We start from the raw sequence: 20,955 nt of genomic DNA on the forward strand, positions 1-20,955 counted from the left end.
ATGAAATCTGGAGTCAGAGAGACCCCAGTTTCAGTCCCTTAATATACTCCTTCACATATTCACTATACAACTGGGAACGTTCCTCAGTGCCTGTGCGCCTCTGAGTTGAGATCTGTGGCTAAGGGTAACAATACTTACTTCATGGGATCAGTGTGAGAATGCAGGTGCTTAGCTTGAGCCTTACACTTCAAGAGTGGTTATTGTTACAATCACTTCTACAGGACACCGCTAATTACAACTGACTCCAGGGTCCTGGTGGCAGCGTAGGAGACCTGCAAGCCTCAGTCACCATTTGCTAACCTCTGGTCACCTGTCCAAGATCTCCCTTCTCACCCAAATCTGTCATTCTCCTCTGAAAGTTTTCCTCCTTCCTCACAATAATCTGTAAAGCTAGGGGAGACTTTACTGCTAATCATTTGATTCAAGTTATTCACACTAAAGGATGAATAAGGCTTAAAAGAACTTTTGGGGTTTTTCAACGCCCAATATATAAGTGAAATATTGGAGAAATTTTTCTCTCTATGTAAGGGAAAATCTTCACTACCTTAAAAAAAATTAATTTCACAGTACTCATACATAACGATGAACTACTTACTAGGATGATTTTTAACTCCATATTTTCTGTATGGAAGAGTTCTTTAGAGAGGCAAAAGTTAACCAGAAGGATAGCCGTCCAAAGAGCCACAACTGATAAATACTATATACTGTTTTATAAATTTCACTGAAGTTGTTCTTTTATTCTCACAGGAAAATGTTAGTTCCATAAGGACAGGGATCTTGTCTGGTTTTTTTTCATGGAGCCATCTGAAGCACCTAAAATAGTGCCTGGTACATAGTGGATGCTCAACAAGCATTTGTTGAAAGATTAGAGAAAATACATCATTAAACTCCTGCCCTTCTTTAGAAAGCTGCAAAAGTAAGTAAATAAATACAACCACACTTTGGTTTACTTAAAGATCACACAAAAATGATACGTTCCAAGCACTGTGTTTATGGGGTCAGCCTCTGACAATTAGTCCTGGGTTTTAATTTGGAATGTGTGACCCTAAGTAAATCACATAATTTCTCTCTGCCTCAGTTTTCCCTTCTGTAAATCAAGTATACTTCTACCTCATAGTATTGTTATTATGATTAAATAAGGTACTGAGTGAGTAAGGGGCTTACAAAAATTTCCTGGCATAAAGTAAGCACCCAGTAAAGGTTAGGTGTTTTTTATTAAAACCTGAAATTTTACTAAGGAAGGCGTTGAGGCCCTTGAAGTAAATGCCAGCTAGAGGTCCCACAGCCAGTTGACAAAGCCAGAACTAAACAACTATGTTTCAGGTCAATCTGCCTGCTTTACCTCTTTATATCTACTTTCTAAAACTACTTACAAGGAAAAAAAGGAGCTAAGTGTGGTTCACTCATTCTTGCAAAGACTTCTGAAAAATGCAGGATTCCCAGACGCTTTCTGGAAATAATGAGGACAACCCTGAACCGTGCCACACAAAGCAGTTAACATAACTGCCCTAACCCTGAGTTTCGCAGATTTATACAACTGGAAAATTTTGTTCTTGAGCATTTGTGAGCGCACAGATTCCGGGAAACGAGAATCTAATATAGTAATCCTTGAAGCGCCTTCAGGATGAATGTAAGATTCAGTCACTGAGCGCCTCACTTCCTCCTCCGGTCTCACCTCCCTCCGCTCCCCGCTCTCCCCACAGCTGGCGCTGGGAACCGCCGAGGGCTGGGAGCGTGCGCGGGCGGGGGCGGCCACCCTCCGCCGCAGCCTAGGGGCCGGAGCCGGGAGGCTTGTGGCGAAGAGGCGAGGCTAGACAACCAGCGCGGGCGAGGAGCTCAGCCGCGAGCACAGCCCTCTTCCCGGACCTGTGAAGTCAGACTCACGTGTAAATCGCGAGGATCAAATAGAGGCTACGCAGCCAGCTGCGCCCACTGAGCGCACCCCAGATGTGCCCGGAGCAGCAGGTGAGTCACCCTGCCCTCCTCCTCGCTCCCGCCCCGTGTCCAACAGGTTGGCCGGGGCGCGACACCCAGGGGCCCCGTGGATGCACTTCTAGCCTCACCTGGGCACGGCGCTCGGCTTCTCCCTTTACCGAGTCGTCGTTACTATTTAAACTCCTGCCCCAGCCCACGCCTGTTCTAGTCCTTGTCTTTTTGCCTTCCCTTCTCCTAAAATGACAGCTCCGCTGTGTGTCGAAGAATGCCCCCAGAACACCTGCTCTCCGGGAAACTTGTAGCGACAGAAAAGCCTAAACCGAAGGGCGCAAAGTGCCTCAACACGTGACGGGAGCTGGCAATGGTGACCCCTAGTTCTCAGTGACTCACTGGGACTTAATCGAAAGTCATCATTAATTGTCCTCGTTTCTCAACCAGGAGGTCAAAAATTAGGGGAGGAGGGAGAATAAAACGAAGCGTGAGTGACAGACTAGAATGAGAGTGGATGCGAGCAAATGACTCGGACCCTGCACCCAGGTCACCCTCCCCCACGTGCGCGCATCCCCAGCGACCACTCCCTGGGAGGCCTGTGAAACTGCGCAGCAAAAGCAGAGAGAGGAATATATATCCTGAAGTTGGAAAAGACTCAGACCCGGTTACCACTTCCTTTGCCTTCTGAACTTTTCGTTTTGGTCTCCTGCAGGCGGGAGTGAGTCTTGCCCTTCCCCTTGCTTGCATTCCTCCAAGATTCGTCGTGCCCTCCTCCACTGTAGACCTCCCTCCCCCTTCCCCTCCCCTCCCGCTCCAACCCCCAAGCAGGGAGGCCTTCAACCCATACACCTCCCGGGCTGGAGATATCAGTTACAAAGCTGGGGAGGGGGTACTGAGTCCGGGAAGGACCACGGCGACCGGCAGTGTGCCCTGCGGATGTCCTCGGCTTGGTCCACACCTGAGCAGTTCCCTGGGCGCGACCCCTCCGCTCCTCCCAGACCCGGCGCTCAGACACTTGTGCGCTGCTACGGCGCACTCGCAGCTCCCTAGCGGCGAAAGGGAGAACGAGCACAGGCGGGTGGAGGGAGTAAGGGTTCGGGGGTGGGAGGAACCCACCTCGGGAGCCCGGGAAATCCCGGACGTGCCACCGCCCCCAACTTTGTGGCGCCCTCCGGCAGCGGCGGCAAGGATGGAGCTGCCTCCCCGCGGCCGGGCGTCGCCAGACTCGCCGCTGGACAGCGCCTCCCTGACCTCGCTGGACTCCAGCGTCTTCTGCAGCGAGGGCGAAGGGGAGCCCCTGGCGCTCGGGGACAGCTTCACGGTCAACGTGGGCGGCAGCCGCTTTGTGCTCTCGCAGCAGGCTCTGTCCTGCTTCCCACACACGCGCCTTGGCAAGCTGGCCGTGGTGGTGGCCTCGTGCCGGCGCCCCGGGGCCCTGACCGCCGTGCCCAGCCCCCTGGAGCTCTGTGACGACGCCAACCCCGTGGACAACGAGTACTTCTTCGACCGGAGCTCGCAAGCATTCCGCTACGTCCTGCACTACTATCGCACCGGCCGCCTGCACGTCATGGAGCAGCTGTGCGCGCTCTCCTTCCTCCAGGAGATCCAATACTGGGGCATCGACGAGCTCAGCATTGACTCCTGCTGCAGGGACAGGTACCCTCGAGGCGCTTGGTGGCTGGGCGGGGCAGCGGGCGCGGTGGAGAGAGGGCGGCAGAGGGAAGGATTTGAGGCTTTACACAAGCCTCGCTCAAGCCAGGTTTACGAATACCTGTGCCCACTTCGGAGCTAGAAGGTGGGGTGGCAGTGGAGGCCGGAAAGTGTCAAAGCCAACTTCTGATTGGAAGTTTCTGAACCTTCTCCTTTTTCCAGTATGCTAATTCATTTATAAGTCAAGAGAGGTCAGCCCTGCAATAAATATTTGGTGGTTAAATAAATGAGTCTGAAATCTTATGCTCCAAAAAATGCATGTATAGGGATGTAGGTTTCAGTGGAGAGCCTTATTGTTTATCAAACCTAGGACACTAACTTTTAAAACTTGGACAAGAACTGCTTTAAATACAGAAGGCAGAAAGTTGGTTCTTTGACTGTGGATGATTGTGGGACTTTGGTGATCTATTATTTTGCTATTACTTTGCTATTACTACCATTTCTTCATGAATACCTTTCCATTAGCCACCTTAAAAAAAATTACATATCGCAAACTTCTGTTCCTGTTACAAGAAAAAATGGGTGATAAAATGCTTTAATCTAAAGTAGCTTTGCGATGTATAAATTCTTTTGTATAAACTTCTGCCATGAAAGTGCCATTTTAAAAACAATAATCCTAAATGAGAACATTTGAGTACTGTGGGAAGAAAGCCTGGGTAAAATATGAATGAACATTTTCTGCATTTTCCTGAAATAAAAAGCATGACTTCACTGCCAAATTTAATTCTCTTTACTTCTGTATTTTAAAAAAAGTTAGACTAATCACCAAGTTGTCTTCTCTAAAAGATACTTCAGAAGAAAGGAGCTGAGTGAAACTTTAGACTTTAAGAAGGACACAGAAGACCAGGAAAGTCAACATGAGAGCGAACAGGACTTCTCACAAGGACCTTGCCCCACCGTCCGCCAGAAGCTCTGGAACATCCTAGAGAAACCGGGGTCTTCCACAGCTGCCCGAATCTTTGGGGTCATATCCATCATCTTCGTGGCGGTGTCCATCGTCAACATGGCTCTGATGTCAGCCGAGTTAAGTTGGCTGGACCTGCAGCTGCTGGAAATCCTGGAGTACGTGTGCATTAGCTGGTTCACCGGGGAGTTTGTCCTGCGCTTCCTGTGCGTGCGGGACAGGTGCCGCTTCCTGAGAAAGGTGCCAAACATCATAGACCTCCTAGCCATCTTGCCCTTCTACATCACTCTTCTGGTAGAGAGCCTGAGTGGGAGCCAGACTACACAGGAGCTGGAAAACGTGGGGCGCATCGTCCAGGTTTTGAGGCTGCTTAGGGCTCTGCGCATGCTCAAACTGGGCAGGCATTCCACAGGTATTCAGTTTTCATTGATGCCTTTTAATTTGCCATTGTTTTTAAGCATTAGTGCTTTGACCATGGTCCAAGGGAAACGACTCTTGACTCTAAATTGATACTCAAAACTACCAACTCCTATATTTCACCCAATTACGATCTCCAGAAAGGTACTGAAAAGCAAAACCTTGAGGTTGTTATCACAGATATAGAGGACAAGCTGCCTCTCACACAATTCCTCTCCTTAAGACATTTGAGAAACAATTTAACCATACGTTAACTTTATTTTAACCCAGGTGCCCAGAAGATGTACAAAAATTAAAGATACTGTGTTTCTGGAAGGTTCTACATAAAATATGCATAAACAGCACATAAAAAGATATGCACAGATTATATGCGATATATAGGAACGTAAGCCAGTTTCTTTTCTGTGTCCAAGGAAGTATCACACATGTTCCTTGGGAGAAGAGAAAGTCCTCCAGGGCCTTCTCTGGCTATGCAGAAAGAGAGATGACTGGGCACTGGTGGCCCTCCCATGATTTTTGAAGAAACAATGGAAATTTTGCTTTGGAAGAAAGCAAAATACACTAATTAAATGCTTTGTCTAGTATCTGAGAATTTTCTTGTCCCTAATTGGGGAGGCACAAGAGAGACGGTAACGGGAATTCCTTAGCTGTTTGTATGTATCATAAAGCCTTGAAGATCTAAAGAACACTCTCCCTAGAAAAATCTCTACACAACACACACACACACACACACACAATTATATGTGAAAATTTTAGGCAATGTCAGAGGAAATCACACAAATCCATTAAAGATGATGCTTGCATCCCCAAGGGCAATGATTTTCAGTGGCCGGCCCAGCCGGCTGTTAGATGTTCTGGAGCACATATATGTTACCTTATGTTAGACTTTAATGAAAACAAGAATCCCTTGAAAACCTTGTTAAAATGCAAATTCTGAGCCCCAATCTCCGAGAGTCAGATTTTAGTTTGGGGGGTTGGATCCAGAAGCATACATTTTAACAAGCTAGTTTTGATGTAGGTGGTCTTGAACCACACTTTAAGAGACACTGGAGTAGGATGCCATATTCATATGATACATATAAATATAAATAATTTGACTAGAGAGTCCTATTCCCACCTATTTCCCTAGATATATGCCTGACTGGTCACCTAAAAGGAGTTGATGGTAGTTGTCTCTCCCTATAACCTCAGATATGTTTTTTCCCACACATCTCTGAGGAAACTACGATTTCTCCTAATATAGTTTTAGTAGTGTATTTTCCTAGCTAGTCTCATATACCAGGGATTTGATAACGGGGTTTCCAACAACTTTTAGAAGTACCACTCTTTGTTTTCTGACACACATAATGGGATGCTTTCTTCTAGTATTTATAAACTCTTCACAGGATTCAATTTAAAAACACCCAGTAAAGAATACATTTTTTCCCAAAAGAAAGGAAAAAGAAAATAATGTCAATGTTTCCACAATGTCACCTCTTCAAAGGTTTTGTCAGTTCTAAGGCAAGTAGAAGGATTAATAAAGCCTTAATTTATTGAAAAGAAATGAACAGTTGCATAAATGTTTGACAATTTTATCTAAAGCATTACATTTAGCAAAATATAGACATAGATCACATATTCCCCTATGTATTAACTATAAATAAAAATTGAGAAGTATTATAGAATAATGGTTAGGAGGACAATGGGTGGACCAGACAGCCTAATTTTAAGTCTTTGGTATGTAACTTTGTACTAGATATGCTACCTTTCTGTGTCTCAATCTGCTCACCTGTAGAATGGCATAAGTATAACATCTATCTCATATTATTTTTTAGGATTATCTGAGTTAATTGATGTAACATGCAGAAATTCAGGCCACTTTGTTTCTTTACAAAATGAAATGTTTAGAATGTTGAAATGAAAACAACCTTCCCAAACACTATGCATTTCTTCATATGTTGTCAATATATTTCAGAAATGCAATTTAATACAGACATATCAAGGCCAGTTTCCTGAAAGGTATTCTAAAGATATTCTTTAAATGTCTTTTGAAGTTAAACCTCAAAGTTATATTCATTGGTCTTTTAAAATAGCTGGCTAATAATTCAAGAACATCTGAAAATTTCAAGAACAAAATTCAAAATAATGAGAGCACAAATAGTATTTCAATGTATTTAAAATAGTCTCCAGTGAGTGAATAAAAATTTAAAAGTGATTCCAAGAGGCACTGCTCTGGACTTCTGAGACCACATCATTGTGACATCATGTTAATATGCCTTCGAAATGTGGATAAACTTTAGTCAGTATCTCTCTAGAGTTGGAAAGATACCTTATTCAAATCACGATCCTGTAATGGGCTCCTCTTACTATCCTGAGGGTTTAGTCTCGTCAGAGGTGGGATTGGACTCTCCTGGGTCTGTCTTGCAGAATCCTCAGAATTAGCAATGGGAAATTCACCTATGCCTCATAGTGAGTGAATTCCCTAGTGGCTCCAGTCCCCTGTACCTTTTCACAATGGAGGAATAGTCTGTATTCAGGTCTATCTCCCGACAGGAAAGGAGAAATTCTATGTATTCAAGGGAGATAGTTTCCTATAGCTTTGGTATTAAGGACAAAAATTTCAATGGGTGCCATGGGAGTGCAGGAACCCCTCCTGCTACACCTCTGAGAATGTCCTCGCATGTACATTTGATGTTCTTATGTCAATTTTGTCACTGATTCCTAACTTGTTTCTGCTGCTTCACTTCATTCTCATCTTTTACTTCCTCTGACTTTCAGATAATGATGCCCCTAATTGTATTAAACTTTATCAGGAAGGTGAGAAAAACAGACACATAAAATATAAGGAGACAACATAAAACTTCATTAGAAAAGTGTGCTAAGGTGAGGCACTGAAATGCAGACCTGACCAAGAGACCCCTCCACGTGCAATGCTGCAAAGTTTCCCATTGTATAACGTACAAACTCCTATCAAACGTCCCCTGCCTGCCCTCCAACTCATCTCTCACCTTTCTTTTGTATAAATTGTAGGTTTTTAATAAATGATAAGTGAGTGAATGAATCTATTTATATTTTTCTATCCTTCTCAATCTGGCCCCATCAACTAGACTAAGAACTTCCTGAAGATTATAATTTATCATCTATATATCCCCAGAACATTGCCCAATGCTGGAGCCATATTAAATGTGAAATGCATGTGTGTGGGTGGGTAGCAGGGAAGGAGAAGGGAAGGGAGGGAAGGACGAAGGAAGAGAGGAGGGGTGCCCATGACTGACACCAATTGTTCTATTACAGGCTTACGCTCACTTGGAATGACAATCACCCAGTGTTACGAAGAAGTTGGCCTGCTGCTCCTATTTCTGTCTGTAGGAATCTCTATATTTTCAACTGTGGAATATTTTGCTGAGCAGAGCATTCCCGACACAACCTTCACAAGTGTCCCTTGTGCATGGTGGTGGGCCACAACGTCCATGACTACCGTGGGATATGGGGACATCAGACCAGACACCACCACGGGCAAAATCGTGGCCTTCATGTGTATCTTATCGGGAATCCTTGTCTTGGCCTTGCCCATTGCTATTATTAACGACCGCTTCTCTGCTTGCTACTTCACCTTAAAGCTCAAGGAAGCAGCTGTTAGACAGCGTGAGGCTCTGAAGAAACTTACCAAGAATATAGCCACTGACTCATATATCAGTGTTAACTTGAGAGATGTCTATGCCCGGAGTATCATGGAGATGCTTCGATTAAAAGGCAGAGAAAGAGCAAGTACTAGGAGCAGTGGAGGAGATGATTTCTGGTTTTGAATTCACTTTCAGTTTATTTACAAAAGCTGTGTAATACTAACTTGATGGATAAAGCCTTGATATGGATGTCTGTACACTGCTGATGAGTCTCTGTTGAGTGCTACCTGTGTTCATTTGGTTCGTACGTTGCTTGATCTACTAGAATAGTTCACATCCCCCAAAACAGCAACACTTCGTTTTTTCACATTTGAGTCTCAAAAGTATCCATTTAACGCAACCAGGCCAATATACACATGTCTGAATTGTCAAATACCAAATAATATTGCCGTGCATACAACAAAGTTAAATGTTTTACGCATCACTAATTTTTAGAATCTTTTGCACCACTAATTTTAAAAGATGGGAGTTAAACTGCATAGCCCAGAGAAAAGATAAGTGAACATTTAAGAACACACTGGACAACTTTGCCATTTAAAGATACTCTCCAAGTAAATAAATCCCTCCTTTCTCTATCAGTTAAAACTGTTGAATATAACAATTCTCTTTTCAAGAGAAAAGCCTGATTTGATGGTCATAGACTGAGTCCCTATCTTTCCTCTGGTGCAGATGACCGATCACAAATGGACTGAGCTCTGTATTCCATCATTACGGTTGGAGGTAGAAACCCAAAACTGCTTAGACTGCGGTAGAAGATTGCTACCCAAAGGCTTCGAGAGTTGTGCATCTTCATCCTCCCCACTGAGTGCATATGTGCAGTATAAAGGCGGTATCTCTTAGTATTCCATGGAAACTAGATGGTCTTTAAAAAAATCTCTTTATTGATGTAGTGTTCAAGTTATGTCCTTAAAATCATGACTTTGTAAGTAAAGGTGAAGTAGTGAACATCCTAAATGTATATACACTGAAATTATTAAATAGTCTTATTTCATAATATGAGAATGATATGTTGAATGATACCACTGGGTGAACTTGACGATCTTTTATTTGTTAACAAAAAATATTATGGATAGCTTTCTGACTGTTGGGGTAAATAGCAAATGTTCAAACTTTACACGCATTTTGACAGTCATTCATGATAATAATAAAATTTCTAGTCAGTTTGTTATATAATTAAAGCCAATAGCTCTACCTAAGCCTAAGAATTAGTTTATGATTTCCAATATTCCAGTAAATGAGGTTTTTAAAACTAAGAATAATTCAGATTTATCACTTTCATACCTGCCTTCTTAATGGGTGTAACAGTGTCCCCAATGGGATAAAAATTGTTTCTTGGTGGGGGGACAAAAATATCTTACTCTTTTTATTCATAAAATAAATATACATGCAATACATAAACAGATATAGAGTATATCTATGGTATTAAATTTTCATGGGATGGGAAAGTAGAAAAAAAGAGCCCCTTTCCAGAGTTGCGCTATGATAAGAAATAAACATTGAGAAAGACAAATTTAATATATGTCTGTACCATATTTTATTAAATCTATTTAAGATACCCTATTATATTATGAACTACAAAGAAGGAAAGGAGGAAGAGAGGAAAGACAAAATAAAAAGAAAGAAAAGGAAAGAAAGAACAAAAGAAAGTCCAATCAATTGTAAGATGCCATTGATTGTAAAATGTGTCCAGATTTTGGACATGTAAAAATTTAAAACATGCATCTTAAAATCAATGAAATATCATATATGCTACCTCTAGTTTTCTGGTATGCATGCTTAACTTCTAAAAACATCTTCATTGATAACATGAGTTTTAGATTGTATGCTAAAATCCTTTAATCCTCTTGGCTTGTTTCTACTTCTCCCAAATATTATGAAAGAGTTAAGAGATATGTGTAGTAGTAAATATTTTCCCTCTTACACAGTTCCCAGGTGCTAGAGTATGGCACAGGGCCACTTGTCCTAATATAAATATGCCATCCACAATCTGAAGGGGAAATAGAGATTAGACACAGAAGGCAAACTTATCCTGACTTATCTAGAACTCCCCCCAGTAAGAGAGTTACTCTGATCCAGGACTGTGCTCTGTATTCATCATGTTTTATGTCACTGTATCCTCAAAATATTCCTATTATATAATTACTATCGCTATACTCTTCTAGTTATATAGTTCATATATTTATCCATGCAACAAATATTTATTCAGGACCCATTTGTATGCTGGGCACTACAGATTCTTTGTTAAATCAGACCAAGCCCTATTCTCTTGTATTTAACATTCTATTCAAGGCTGTGAGGGGGAACACAGACAACAAAGCTGAGGCACAAAAAGATGAAGTAACTTGGCCCAAATTCACACAGCCCATGCATGAGTGACAGAACCAAAGAATGTGTCCCAATCGGCTGGACTCTGAAAATGATACTCCTAAAAGGCATATGACAGATTTCATTATTCCCACACAACCTGTGCTTAGGGATTCCCTTCCCAGGCAGGCAAGCCAATTTCTCATGGGTGGAGAGGTTCAATATGCCTTAAGAAAAGTATCAGCTTATTCTCAAGGTGGAATGGAGCTTTTAAGGAACAGTTGTCACATCGTGTGGTCATTATTAGACAAAAAGAAATATTACCTTAAGAATAATAGTTGGAAAGTGAAAAAAATGAAAAAACTGTATGTATTATACGTATATTTTTTTCCTACCACAGAAGATTCTAAACATGTTCTCCAGAAACATGGTATGTTAGCTACATAAATTTTGTTGAGATGTGGACATTTCAAAAGAAATTTTCAAATATCACTGCTTAGTCAACCTTGCCGTTATATAAAATATTGGTGCATGTTCAACAAATTATACATATAAGCAGACCAAATTTAAGTAACAAATCAAGGCAGGAACTCTGTTAATCTTATATCCCAACATCTAAAAAAATTGATGTTTGTCAAAAACCTAAGAATTATTGCTATAAAACAATATTTAATTTGTTTGGACATATAAATAATAGAATTATTGGCTTTAGGCTATTTAAAAAACACTAATTAAAAACATTTGAGTGCACAGAGGGAATGCTTGAGTACCTAAAAGAGCAATTTTAAGAAATTATTGAGGTATGTTTGGTAGAAGTGGCATCTTGTTCATGTTTTACTGGGTTTTTTTCCTATATATACAAAGAATAGTTGCATTTATCATTTTAAAGCAAATTAGTATAAAGCATAATGTATTAAATGCACAAAGAAGCTAATTGAGGTAGAAATCTCAGTGCTGTGTTTCAATGTGGAATTCTTGCTCTCATGAAAATCTTTTGACTAGTTCTTGCAAAAAATATACATGCTGGCCCAAGTTATCTAAGCAAAACATTATCATTGAGTAAGCTTACTGGTTTGACAAATATTTCCACTGATTCATTTTCTTAACATGAAAAGCCTGCTCTTTTGAAATATGAGCCATTAATATCTCTGCCTTATCAATCCTGCCATTCAGTCCAAGACGCTATCAGTTGGCAAATGATGTGTTCTAGTGCTTCCATTGGTGATTTCCCTTTGCCAAAGCACCCCGACTCCCGCACTGTGTTCGAGCCATGCTGATATGTGGAATAAAAATGTCACCTAAGGAGAATTTTACTCACAAACTCCACTTGGCATTTGCTTACGTGGTGTTCTTTAGGGATAATGGGATAACTGAGATGCTCACCATCTTCATGTCCTCTTTTGTATTGTGTTAAAATCACTCTCTTGCTTACGACCTCAACACCATTGAGGTATTCAGTTGGTAAAACCCAAACCCTAACTAAATTCAGCCCAGTGCCTATTTGTGCTGTCCCTGCAGAGCTGATCGTGATTACAGAAAAAAACCAATGTGTGCTGACTGCTCTCATTTTACATTCATGCCTAAACCCCAAATGGGTTCTTAATGCTGCAAGGCAATCATACTGCAATTCCTGAAGCTATTCACTCTCTAGATAAATATAAACCTCTAACACCTCCTTTTGATTCCACTTTCACTCAGAAAATAGAATCAGTTAGAAAAGATTTTCCACAAGGGCCGGCACCCACATTTATCCACCTACCTCCATCTGTGCATATTCAATCTGCCTTTCCTTCTATCATGAGTTGAACTGTCCACTCTTCCCTCTAACTCTAGAACATTGCTTCAGAATGCCTTTCCCCTCTCCCTACTATACCATCTCTTTCCCCCCTCCTTAGTAGATCATTCCTACCATGAAAAAAACATAATTTAATTTTTTCCATCTTAAAAACAAAAGCAAACAAATGAACAAAAAACTTGAATCTACTTCATCCTCTAGGAAACACCCAATTCCTTGCTCTCCTCTATGGCAAAACTTCTTGAGAGCATTTTCTAGTCACTCTCTGCATTTCTATATTCACTTTTTTTTCCCTATTCTTTCTTGATAATCCACTCACATCAGTCTCCCACCACTACATCTCCTCTAAAGATGTTCTTCTCAAGGTCAGCCATTACCCTGTAATTGCTAAATCCAGTCATCAATTCTCAGACTTCATATTGCTTGATCCATCAGCAGCATTTACAAGGTTAATTATAGACTTCACTATAATTGAAAAACTTTCTTCACTTGACTTGCAGCCCATCCCACTCTCCTGATTTCCCTCCTATCTCATTGCCCATTCATCTTTTCTGGTTGAGAGGGTCAATCAGGGCTTAATCCTCAGGCCCCTCCTTCTCTATATTTACATCACTACCTTGGCAACTCATCCTGTTTTATTGCTTGAATACCACTGATACTTGGCCAATTCCCAAATTTCTGTCTTCAGACTAGACCTCTCTTCTCACTTCTTGCATCTTCAGATTTGTGTGCATAACTGCCTATTCAATGTCTACACCTGAGCATCCAATGAATATCTCATGATTAGCACATTTAATACCAAATTATTGATATTATCCCAAAAACCTATGTCAGAGCAAGTACTCTGAGAAGCTGAGGCCAAGAGAGCTGATTACTGTAATTACGTGCAAGACATTTATTGTAGGGGGAAAAGCCTGTGAAGAATAAAGAGGAGGAATCTAGAGAAAATGGGAAGAACCTTCAAACCATGATGCTAATCTGACACCTGTGAAGAAGAGGGAGAGAAGACGATTGGGTAAAAAGAGTCTCTGATTACAACCCAGTTCTAAGAAAATTTCAACAGAGTTGATGGAGAGTCCTGAGCAAAAGTAGCCCATTAAGGAGCCCCACCTCTTTTAGATATGGGACTCAGCTCAAGCCAACAGTCAACCATGCTGCCCTCAGGAGGAGACCTGAACGGTGGATTTTCACAGCCACCACAGTCAAGCCCTGGAAATGCACAGGCCTGCTTCACCATGCACATCCAGAAGGAGCCCCTCCAGGGATTCCATGGGCCTCTCTTTCTGAATAAAAACTTAAAAAAGGGAGTTGGTAGATGAATTAGACTGTTCATTGTTGCTTTGCTCTCAGAATAGCAGCTGGTAGTCATCCTCTCCCTCCTCTGTCCACAGCACCCCACTCACAGCACATGATTTCCCCCAGTAAACCCTTACAGCCTAAAAAAGTTATAAAGAGAATTCTAATCTGCTTATACTTTTCTCTACCTCAAAGAAAAATTGTATATCCTGAGAAACACTTTTATCATTATTGTGACTTAAGTGCACCATAATTAGTTATGCTGCACAGAGATGTCATTGCCATGTTACTTAATATTTTTTCTGAACAAAGAAATGGTATTAATAAATTGATATCGCAGGGGGAAATTTCAAAACAATTTAAATCCCATTTTATTCATTTCTGAACTGGTAACATCATACTGACTATGACACTATTTTTTTTTTTCTTCCCGGTACGTAGGCCTCTCACTGTTGTGGCCTCTCCCGTTGCGGAGCACAGCCTCCGGACGCGCAGGCTCAGTGGCCATGGCTCACAGGCCCAGCCACTCCGCGGCATGTGGGATCCTCCCAGACCGGGGCACGAACCCATGTCCCCTGATCGGCAGGCGGACTCTCAACCACTGCGCCACCAGGGAAGCCCCTATGACACTATTTTAATGGGTACCATTAATAATCCAATGACTGAAAAATTCTTTCCTGTTTATATATTAATTTATGTAAAACCACTGAGGTAGATAAATACATTTAGCTTTCAACAACATGATGCAACTAAATCTGAAGTAACAAGAAAAATATGTTAACTTTTGGATTTCCTTTTCATGTTCTAAGTTGAGGGATATTTCTTCTAATTACATAAAACCTTACTTTGGCTTCCTTAGAAAGTATATAGTCTAAGAGGTTTTATAAGTAACAGAAGATAATGGTAATGTGTGTATTTTCTACATTATTCTATCATTCAGTACTCAAAGTATTTCCAAAGAAATAGTAGTTGAACTAAAGAAGTTTTAATAAGTTTGGTGCATGCACACACACAGACGGAGAGAGAGAGGGAGAGAAAGAAAGAGAGGGAGAGAAAGAGGGAAAGAGAAAGAGAGCGAGAGAGAGAGATTGAGGAGTAAAAATTTAGGATAACAAATGTGATTTTTTTTCAAGTTGAATACAAATTTTTTATTCTGGGTGCTTTTTAACATTTCAAACATCATGAATAGCAAAAAAAATATTGCAAAAACAATACAAAAAGATTTAAAATATATAATTTACATAAAACCATCAGGTAAGTATATGTCTTTATTATATATATTTTATTCATAACTTTGTTTATAGCTTTATTTTAGTATTTTTATGGCTCTAGTAATGTAAGTTGTATCCTTTATAAAAGTCTTGCAATATTCTTAATAGAAGTCAAGATAAAAGAATATCAAATCAAACTAGCCAAGGATCTAAGTTATCCATGTACTGATTTTTGGTCAAAATACAGATTAGGATAATTTTCCTTTGGTGATTCAAACCTGAGACACTTGCCATTAGGCTGACATTTTTCCTTTCTTTTTTTTTTTCAAGTGCATTCTTATTTTTTATTTATTTATTTTTTTAAACATCTTTATTGGAGTATAATTGCTTTACAATGTTGTGTTGGTTTCTGCTGTATAACAAAGTGAATCAGCTATATGTATACATACATCCCCATATCTCCTCTCCCTTGTGTCTCCCTCCCACCCTCCCTATTCCAGCCCTCTAGGTGGTCAAAAAGCACCGAGCTGATATCCCTGTGCTATGCGGCTGCTTCCCACTAGCTATCTATTTTACATTTGGTAGTGTATATATGTCAGTGCTACTCTCTAACTTCGTCCCAGTGTGGCCTTCCCCCTCCCCGTGTCCTCAAGTCCATTCTCTACGTGTATGTCTTTATTCCTGTCCTGCCCCTAGGTTCTTCAGAACCATTTTTTTTCTTTTTTTTTTAGATTCCATATATATGCGTTAGCATACGGTATTTGTTTTTCTCTTTCTGACTTACTTCACTCTGTATGACAGACTCTAGGTCCGTCCACCTCACTACAAATAACTCAATTTCGTTTCTTTCTATGGCTGACTTATATTCCATTGTATATATGTGCCACATCTTCTTTATCCATTCATCTGTTGATAGACACTTAGGTTGCTTCCATGTCCTGGCTATTGTAAATAGTGCTGCAATGAACATTGTGGTACATGACTCTTTGAATTATGGTTTTCTTAGGGATTATGCCCGGTAGTGGGATTGCTGGGTCATATGGTAGTTCTATTTTTAGATTTTTAAGGAACCTCCATACTGTTCTGCATAGTGGCTGTATCAATTTACATTCCCACCAACAGTGCAAGAGGGTTCCCTTTTCTCCACACCATCTCCAGCATTTATTGTTTGTAGATGTTTTGATGATGGCCATTCTGACCGGTGTGAGGTGATACCTCATTTTAGTTCTGATTTGCATTTCTCTAATCATTAGTAATGTTGAGCATCCTTTCATGTGTTTGTTGGCAATCTGTATATGTTCTTTGGAGAAATGTCTATTTAGGTCTTCTGCCCATTTTTGGATTGGATTGTTTGGGGTTTTTTTGATATTTAGCTGCATGAGCTGCTTGTAAATTTTGGAGATTAATCCTTTGTCAGTTGCTTCATTTGCAAATATTTTCTCCCATTCTGAGGGTTGTCTTTTCTTCTTGTTTATGGTCTCCTTTGCTGTGCAAAAGCTTTTAAGTTTCATTAGGTCCCATTTGTTTATTTTTGTTTTTATTTCCATTTCTCTAGGAGGTGGGTCAAAAAAGATCTTGCTGTGATTTATGTCATAGAGTGTTCTGCCTATGCTTTCCTCTAAGAGTTTTATAGTGTCTGGCCTTACATTTAGGTCTTTAATCTATTTTGAGTTTATTTTCGTGTATGGTTTTAGGAAGTGTTCTAATTTCATTCTTTACACGTAGCTGTCCAGTTTTCCCAGTACAACTTATCGAAGAGGCTGTCTTTTCTCCATTGTATACTCTTGCTTCCTTTATCAAAGATAAGGTGACCATATGTGTGTGAGTTTATATCCAGGCTTTCTATCCTGTTCCATTGATCTATATTTCTGTTTTTGTGCCAGTACCATACTGTCTTGATTGCTGTAGCTTTGTAGTATTGTCTGAAGTCAGGGGCCTGATTCCTCCAGCTCCATTTTTCTTTCTCATGATTGTTTTGGCTATTCAGGGTCTTTTGTGTTTTCCATACAACTTGTGAGATTTTTTGTCCTAGTTCTGTGAAAAATGCCATTGGTAGTTTGAGAGAGATTGCATTGAATCTGTAGATTGCTTTGGGTAGTATAGTCATTTTCACAATGTTGATTCTTCCAATCCAAGAACATGGTATATCTCTCCATCTGTTTGTAACAAACAAAGAAAACTACAGACCAATATCACTCATGAACATAGATGCAAAAATCCTCAACAAAATACCAGCAAACAGAATCCAACAGCACATTAAAAGGATCATACACCATGACAAAGTGGGGTTTATCCCAGGAATGCAAGGATTCTTCAATATATGCAAATCAATCAATGTGATACACCATATTAACAAGTTGAAAAAGAAAAACCATATGATCATCTCAATAGACACAGAAAAAGCTCGACAAAATTCAACACCCATTTAGATAGAAACTCTCCAGAAAGTAGGCATAGAGAGAAGTTACCTCAACATAATAAAGGCCATATATGACAAACCACAGCCAACATCATCTCAATGGTGAAAAACTGAAACCATTTCGTCTAAAATCAGGAACAAGACAAGGATGCCCACTCTCATTCAACATAGTTTTGGAAGTTTTAGCCACGGCAATCAGAGACGAAAAAGAAATAAAAGGAATCCAAATAGGAAAAGAAGAAGTAAAGCTGTCACTGTCTGCAGATGACATGATGCTATACATAGAGAATCCTAAAGATGCTACCAGAAAACTGCTAAAGCTAATCCATGAATTTGGTAAAGTAGGAGGGTACAAAGTTAATGCACAGAAATCTCTTGCATTCCTATACACTAATGATGAAAAATCTGAAAGAGAAATTAATGAAACATTTCCATTTACCATTGCAACAAAAAGAATAAAATACCTAGGAATAAACCTACCTAAGGAGACAAACGACCTGTATGCAGAAAACTCTTAAGACACTGATGAAAGAAATTAAAGATGATACAAACAAATGTGATTTTGAAATTATGGGAGGGAAAATGTTCTTTGCAGTTGTCAGTAATAACCTCAATACTTCACACTGGATATGTAGATAGATTTTTCAGTCATCTATCTAAGGAAGAAAATCAAATCTTCCTTAAAAGGTAATTTCAGTTTCTCTAAACTAGGACAATTTTCCCAAAACCATGTCTTTATACATGTCTTTGCTGTATAGCAAATGTTTTATCTAAGTCTCTAATTATTATTGTCAACTAATTCTAAATGGTACACGTGAAAATAAAAGACAGTTACAGTTGCTATGGAAACTGTACTTTATAGGAAATTCATTCAACAGGACTTGCTCCTCAAATTAAAATAATAATAATAACAACCTTTACATACAATAGAACCACCTTGACCACAAGCATCAGGAAAAGAAAGAATAAATGAATAAAAATGTAAAAATAAATGCCATTCTTTCCTACCTTTAGCTGGACTCATAGCTTCTTTCCTCACACGAACTAATTATTATTTTAAGATTTCAAACAAAGGAAAATAGCTACTCCCTACAGAAATCTCTATGTATAAGGGTGGAATTTCTTTTTTTAAGTTCAGTGATATTTAACTTTGTAATAATAATTTTAAGAAGTCTATTATCAATGGTAATTTGACAAACTCTTTAATTTGTACTCTTCTACTCTCAATTTAAATTAAATATGCTATACAATTTTTCATACAGATTAATCGAATATGCTAAAGAAATAACTCAAAGAAACAAATTTGTTTGATTCCAAAATCCTCAGTACATAAATAGACTCTATCTCTCCACTCGGCATTCATCACATTATCTTGTAAATTAACCTTCAGGGAAATATTAGCAGATATACTTGATTCAGTTAGCAAAATCATCTTTCTCACCCATTGCTGACATGTATTTTCTAGAACTGTTTTTCAGAGCACAGAGCAAGAGTTTTGCATTCAACTTCATATGATAGCCTTTTAAGGACATTGTACATATGCTGAGAGAGGGGTTAGGTAACAGGTACTTACTTGAACAGGATATTTATGATCTAGAAACAAAAAAGAATTGGGACACAATTTGTCCAATCCATGTCAGAACTGGTCAGGACAGTATAATAGCAGACTTTTGCTACCTTCTTTCAAATTTCAAAGACTGGTAGACTTGTGAGTCAAAGAATGTGTTTGAAAACAAAACACACATCTTGGAGTCAAATAAAAGTAACTTTTATAAAACAAATGCTAGAATCCTTTTGCATACTTGTATAGTATTCCTGTTATCATTTTAATATGAAAATAAGATCTTTTTTAAAAGTAATTACACAGGGGCTTCCCTGGTGGCGCAGTGGTTGAGAGTCCTCCTGCCGATGCAGGGGACACAGGTTCGTGCCCCAGTCCGGGAGGATCCCACATGCCACGGAGCGGCTGGGCCCGTGAGCCATGGCTGCTGAGCCTGCGCGTCCAGAGCCTGTGCTCCGCAACGGGAGAGGCCACAACAGTGAGAGGCCCGCGTACCACACACAAAAAAAAGAAAAGTAATTACACAGCTCTTACTCCCAGATTTGGAAACAACTTGAATTATTTCAATGTACAAAGTGTGTTATTTTTTTTAAACTGCAGATCCAAAACCATTAATGGATGATGAAATAAGCTGATTGAGTTGTGACCACTCTTTTTTTAATGGAGTGGATGGAAAAAAATGGAATGGAGATAGAATAGAATGGAATGAAATGGGTGGGATAGGATGTGAGATAGCATAGCATAGACTAGACTGGAATTGAATATATTAAAGTACAACTCACAAGTTCCAAGCAAGAGCTGCACACGTTGCAAAAAGCACTGCAGATTATGAGAACAGTGGCAAAGGGACATGGAGAGGATGTGCCGGAAGCACACATTGGCTAGAGAAGGATTACTTGATCTTATTCCTTCATTTCAAAAAAATTTTTTAAACTTCAAAATTGAAAACAATAATTGGAAATTTAGCAAACTGACTTGATAGTGCCCAAAGTATTTTCAAGGAAAAAAGTTAATTTATCAATATAATTCCCTAATTTTCTATAACTGCTAATAAAAAACATATTTTGCCTTATTTAACTCATAATTTGCAACAAAAGAAAAAATAAAATGGCTCACACAACTTTCCAAAGAGTTATTCCTACAGTATGTATAGAAATGGAATATATGATTTTTAAATGAAATATTGGCTGACAAATTCAAAACTATACTTCTTAGTGATAACACAATATCTAGTATTTTTGTATAAAATTAATTAAACTTTTTATATCATAATTAAATTTATTGCTTTTTCCAGGAAAAGTCTAAGAGAGATTGTGTTGAGAGACAGTTTTCCATGCAACTCTTACACTTCTGCATATCTTGCAAACAGAAGCACTGATAGCTTTGTTCTAGAATAGCTTTTCAAGGATGTCTATACAACATGAAAGTTTAGAAAATAGAGGCATTGTCTCTCTTGAGACAGAAGTATATTTGTGTGATGCCCAAAATAATAAAGATAGTGTCTCCCTTTGAGTCAAAAGTTGGACATGTTTACTTGAAGGCTTTTAAAAGATTAGGGTTCTCTAAACTCAACTGTGACACACATCCACTGCACTGACCAAGTCCACCTCCATGGGACGTGGGAAACAAGAGAAACATGACACTCATGCTGCCTCGTTTGCCATGAGTAATAGAGTCCTTCAACTCTGTCCCAGAAGTCCCATGACTTTTGCCAGGATCTTTGAAACTATGGCACGCTGACTTTTTAGCT

At 39.7% G+C, this 20,955-nt stretch overlaps 1 protein-coding gene across 1 annotated transcript; it reads left to right on the forward strand.

The window, feature by feature from the left end:
• Positions 1 to 2,940: 2,940 nt before the first annotated feature.
• On the forward strand, positions 2,941 to 9,817 carry KCNV1 (potassium voltage-gated channel modifier subfamily V member 1). Its single transcript, XM_029223021.1, has 3 exons — positions 2,941 to 3,582; positions 4,423 to 4,952; positions 8,231 to 9,817. Exons 1-3 carry the CDS (start codon positions 3,116 to 3,118, stop codon positions 8,740 to 8,742), a joined length of 1,509 nt encoding a protein of 502 aa, XP_029078854.1. The 5' UTR covers positions 2,941 to 3,115; the 3' UTR covers positions 8,743 to 9,817.
• The last annotated feature ends 11,138 nt before the right edge of the window (positions 9,818 to 20,955 follow it).

The sequence above is a fragment of the Monodon monoceros genome, unplaced genomic scaffold, assembly GCF_005190385.1.
Source record: "Monodon monoceros isolate NGI ecotype Baffin Bay Population unplaced genomic scaffold, NGI_Narwhal_1 Super_Scaffold_14, whole genome shotgun sequence".
Classification (NCBI taxonomy): Eukaryota; Metazoa; Chordata; class Mammalia; order Artiodactyla; family Monodontidae; genus Monodon; species Monodon monoceros.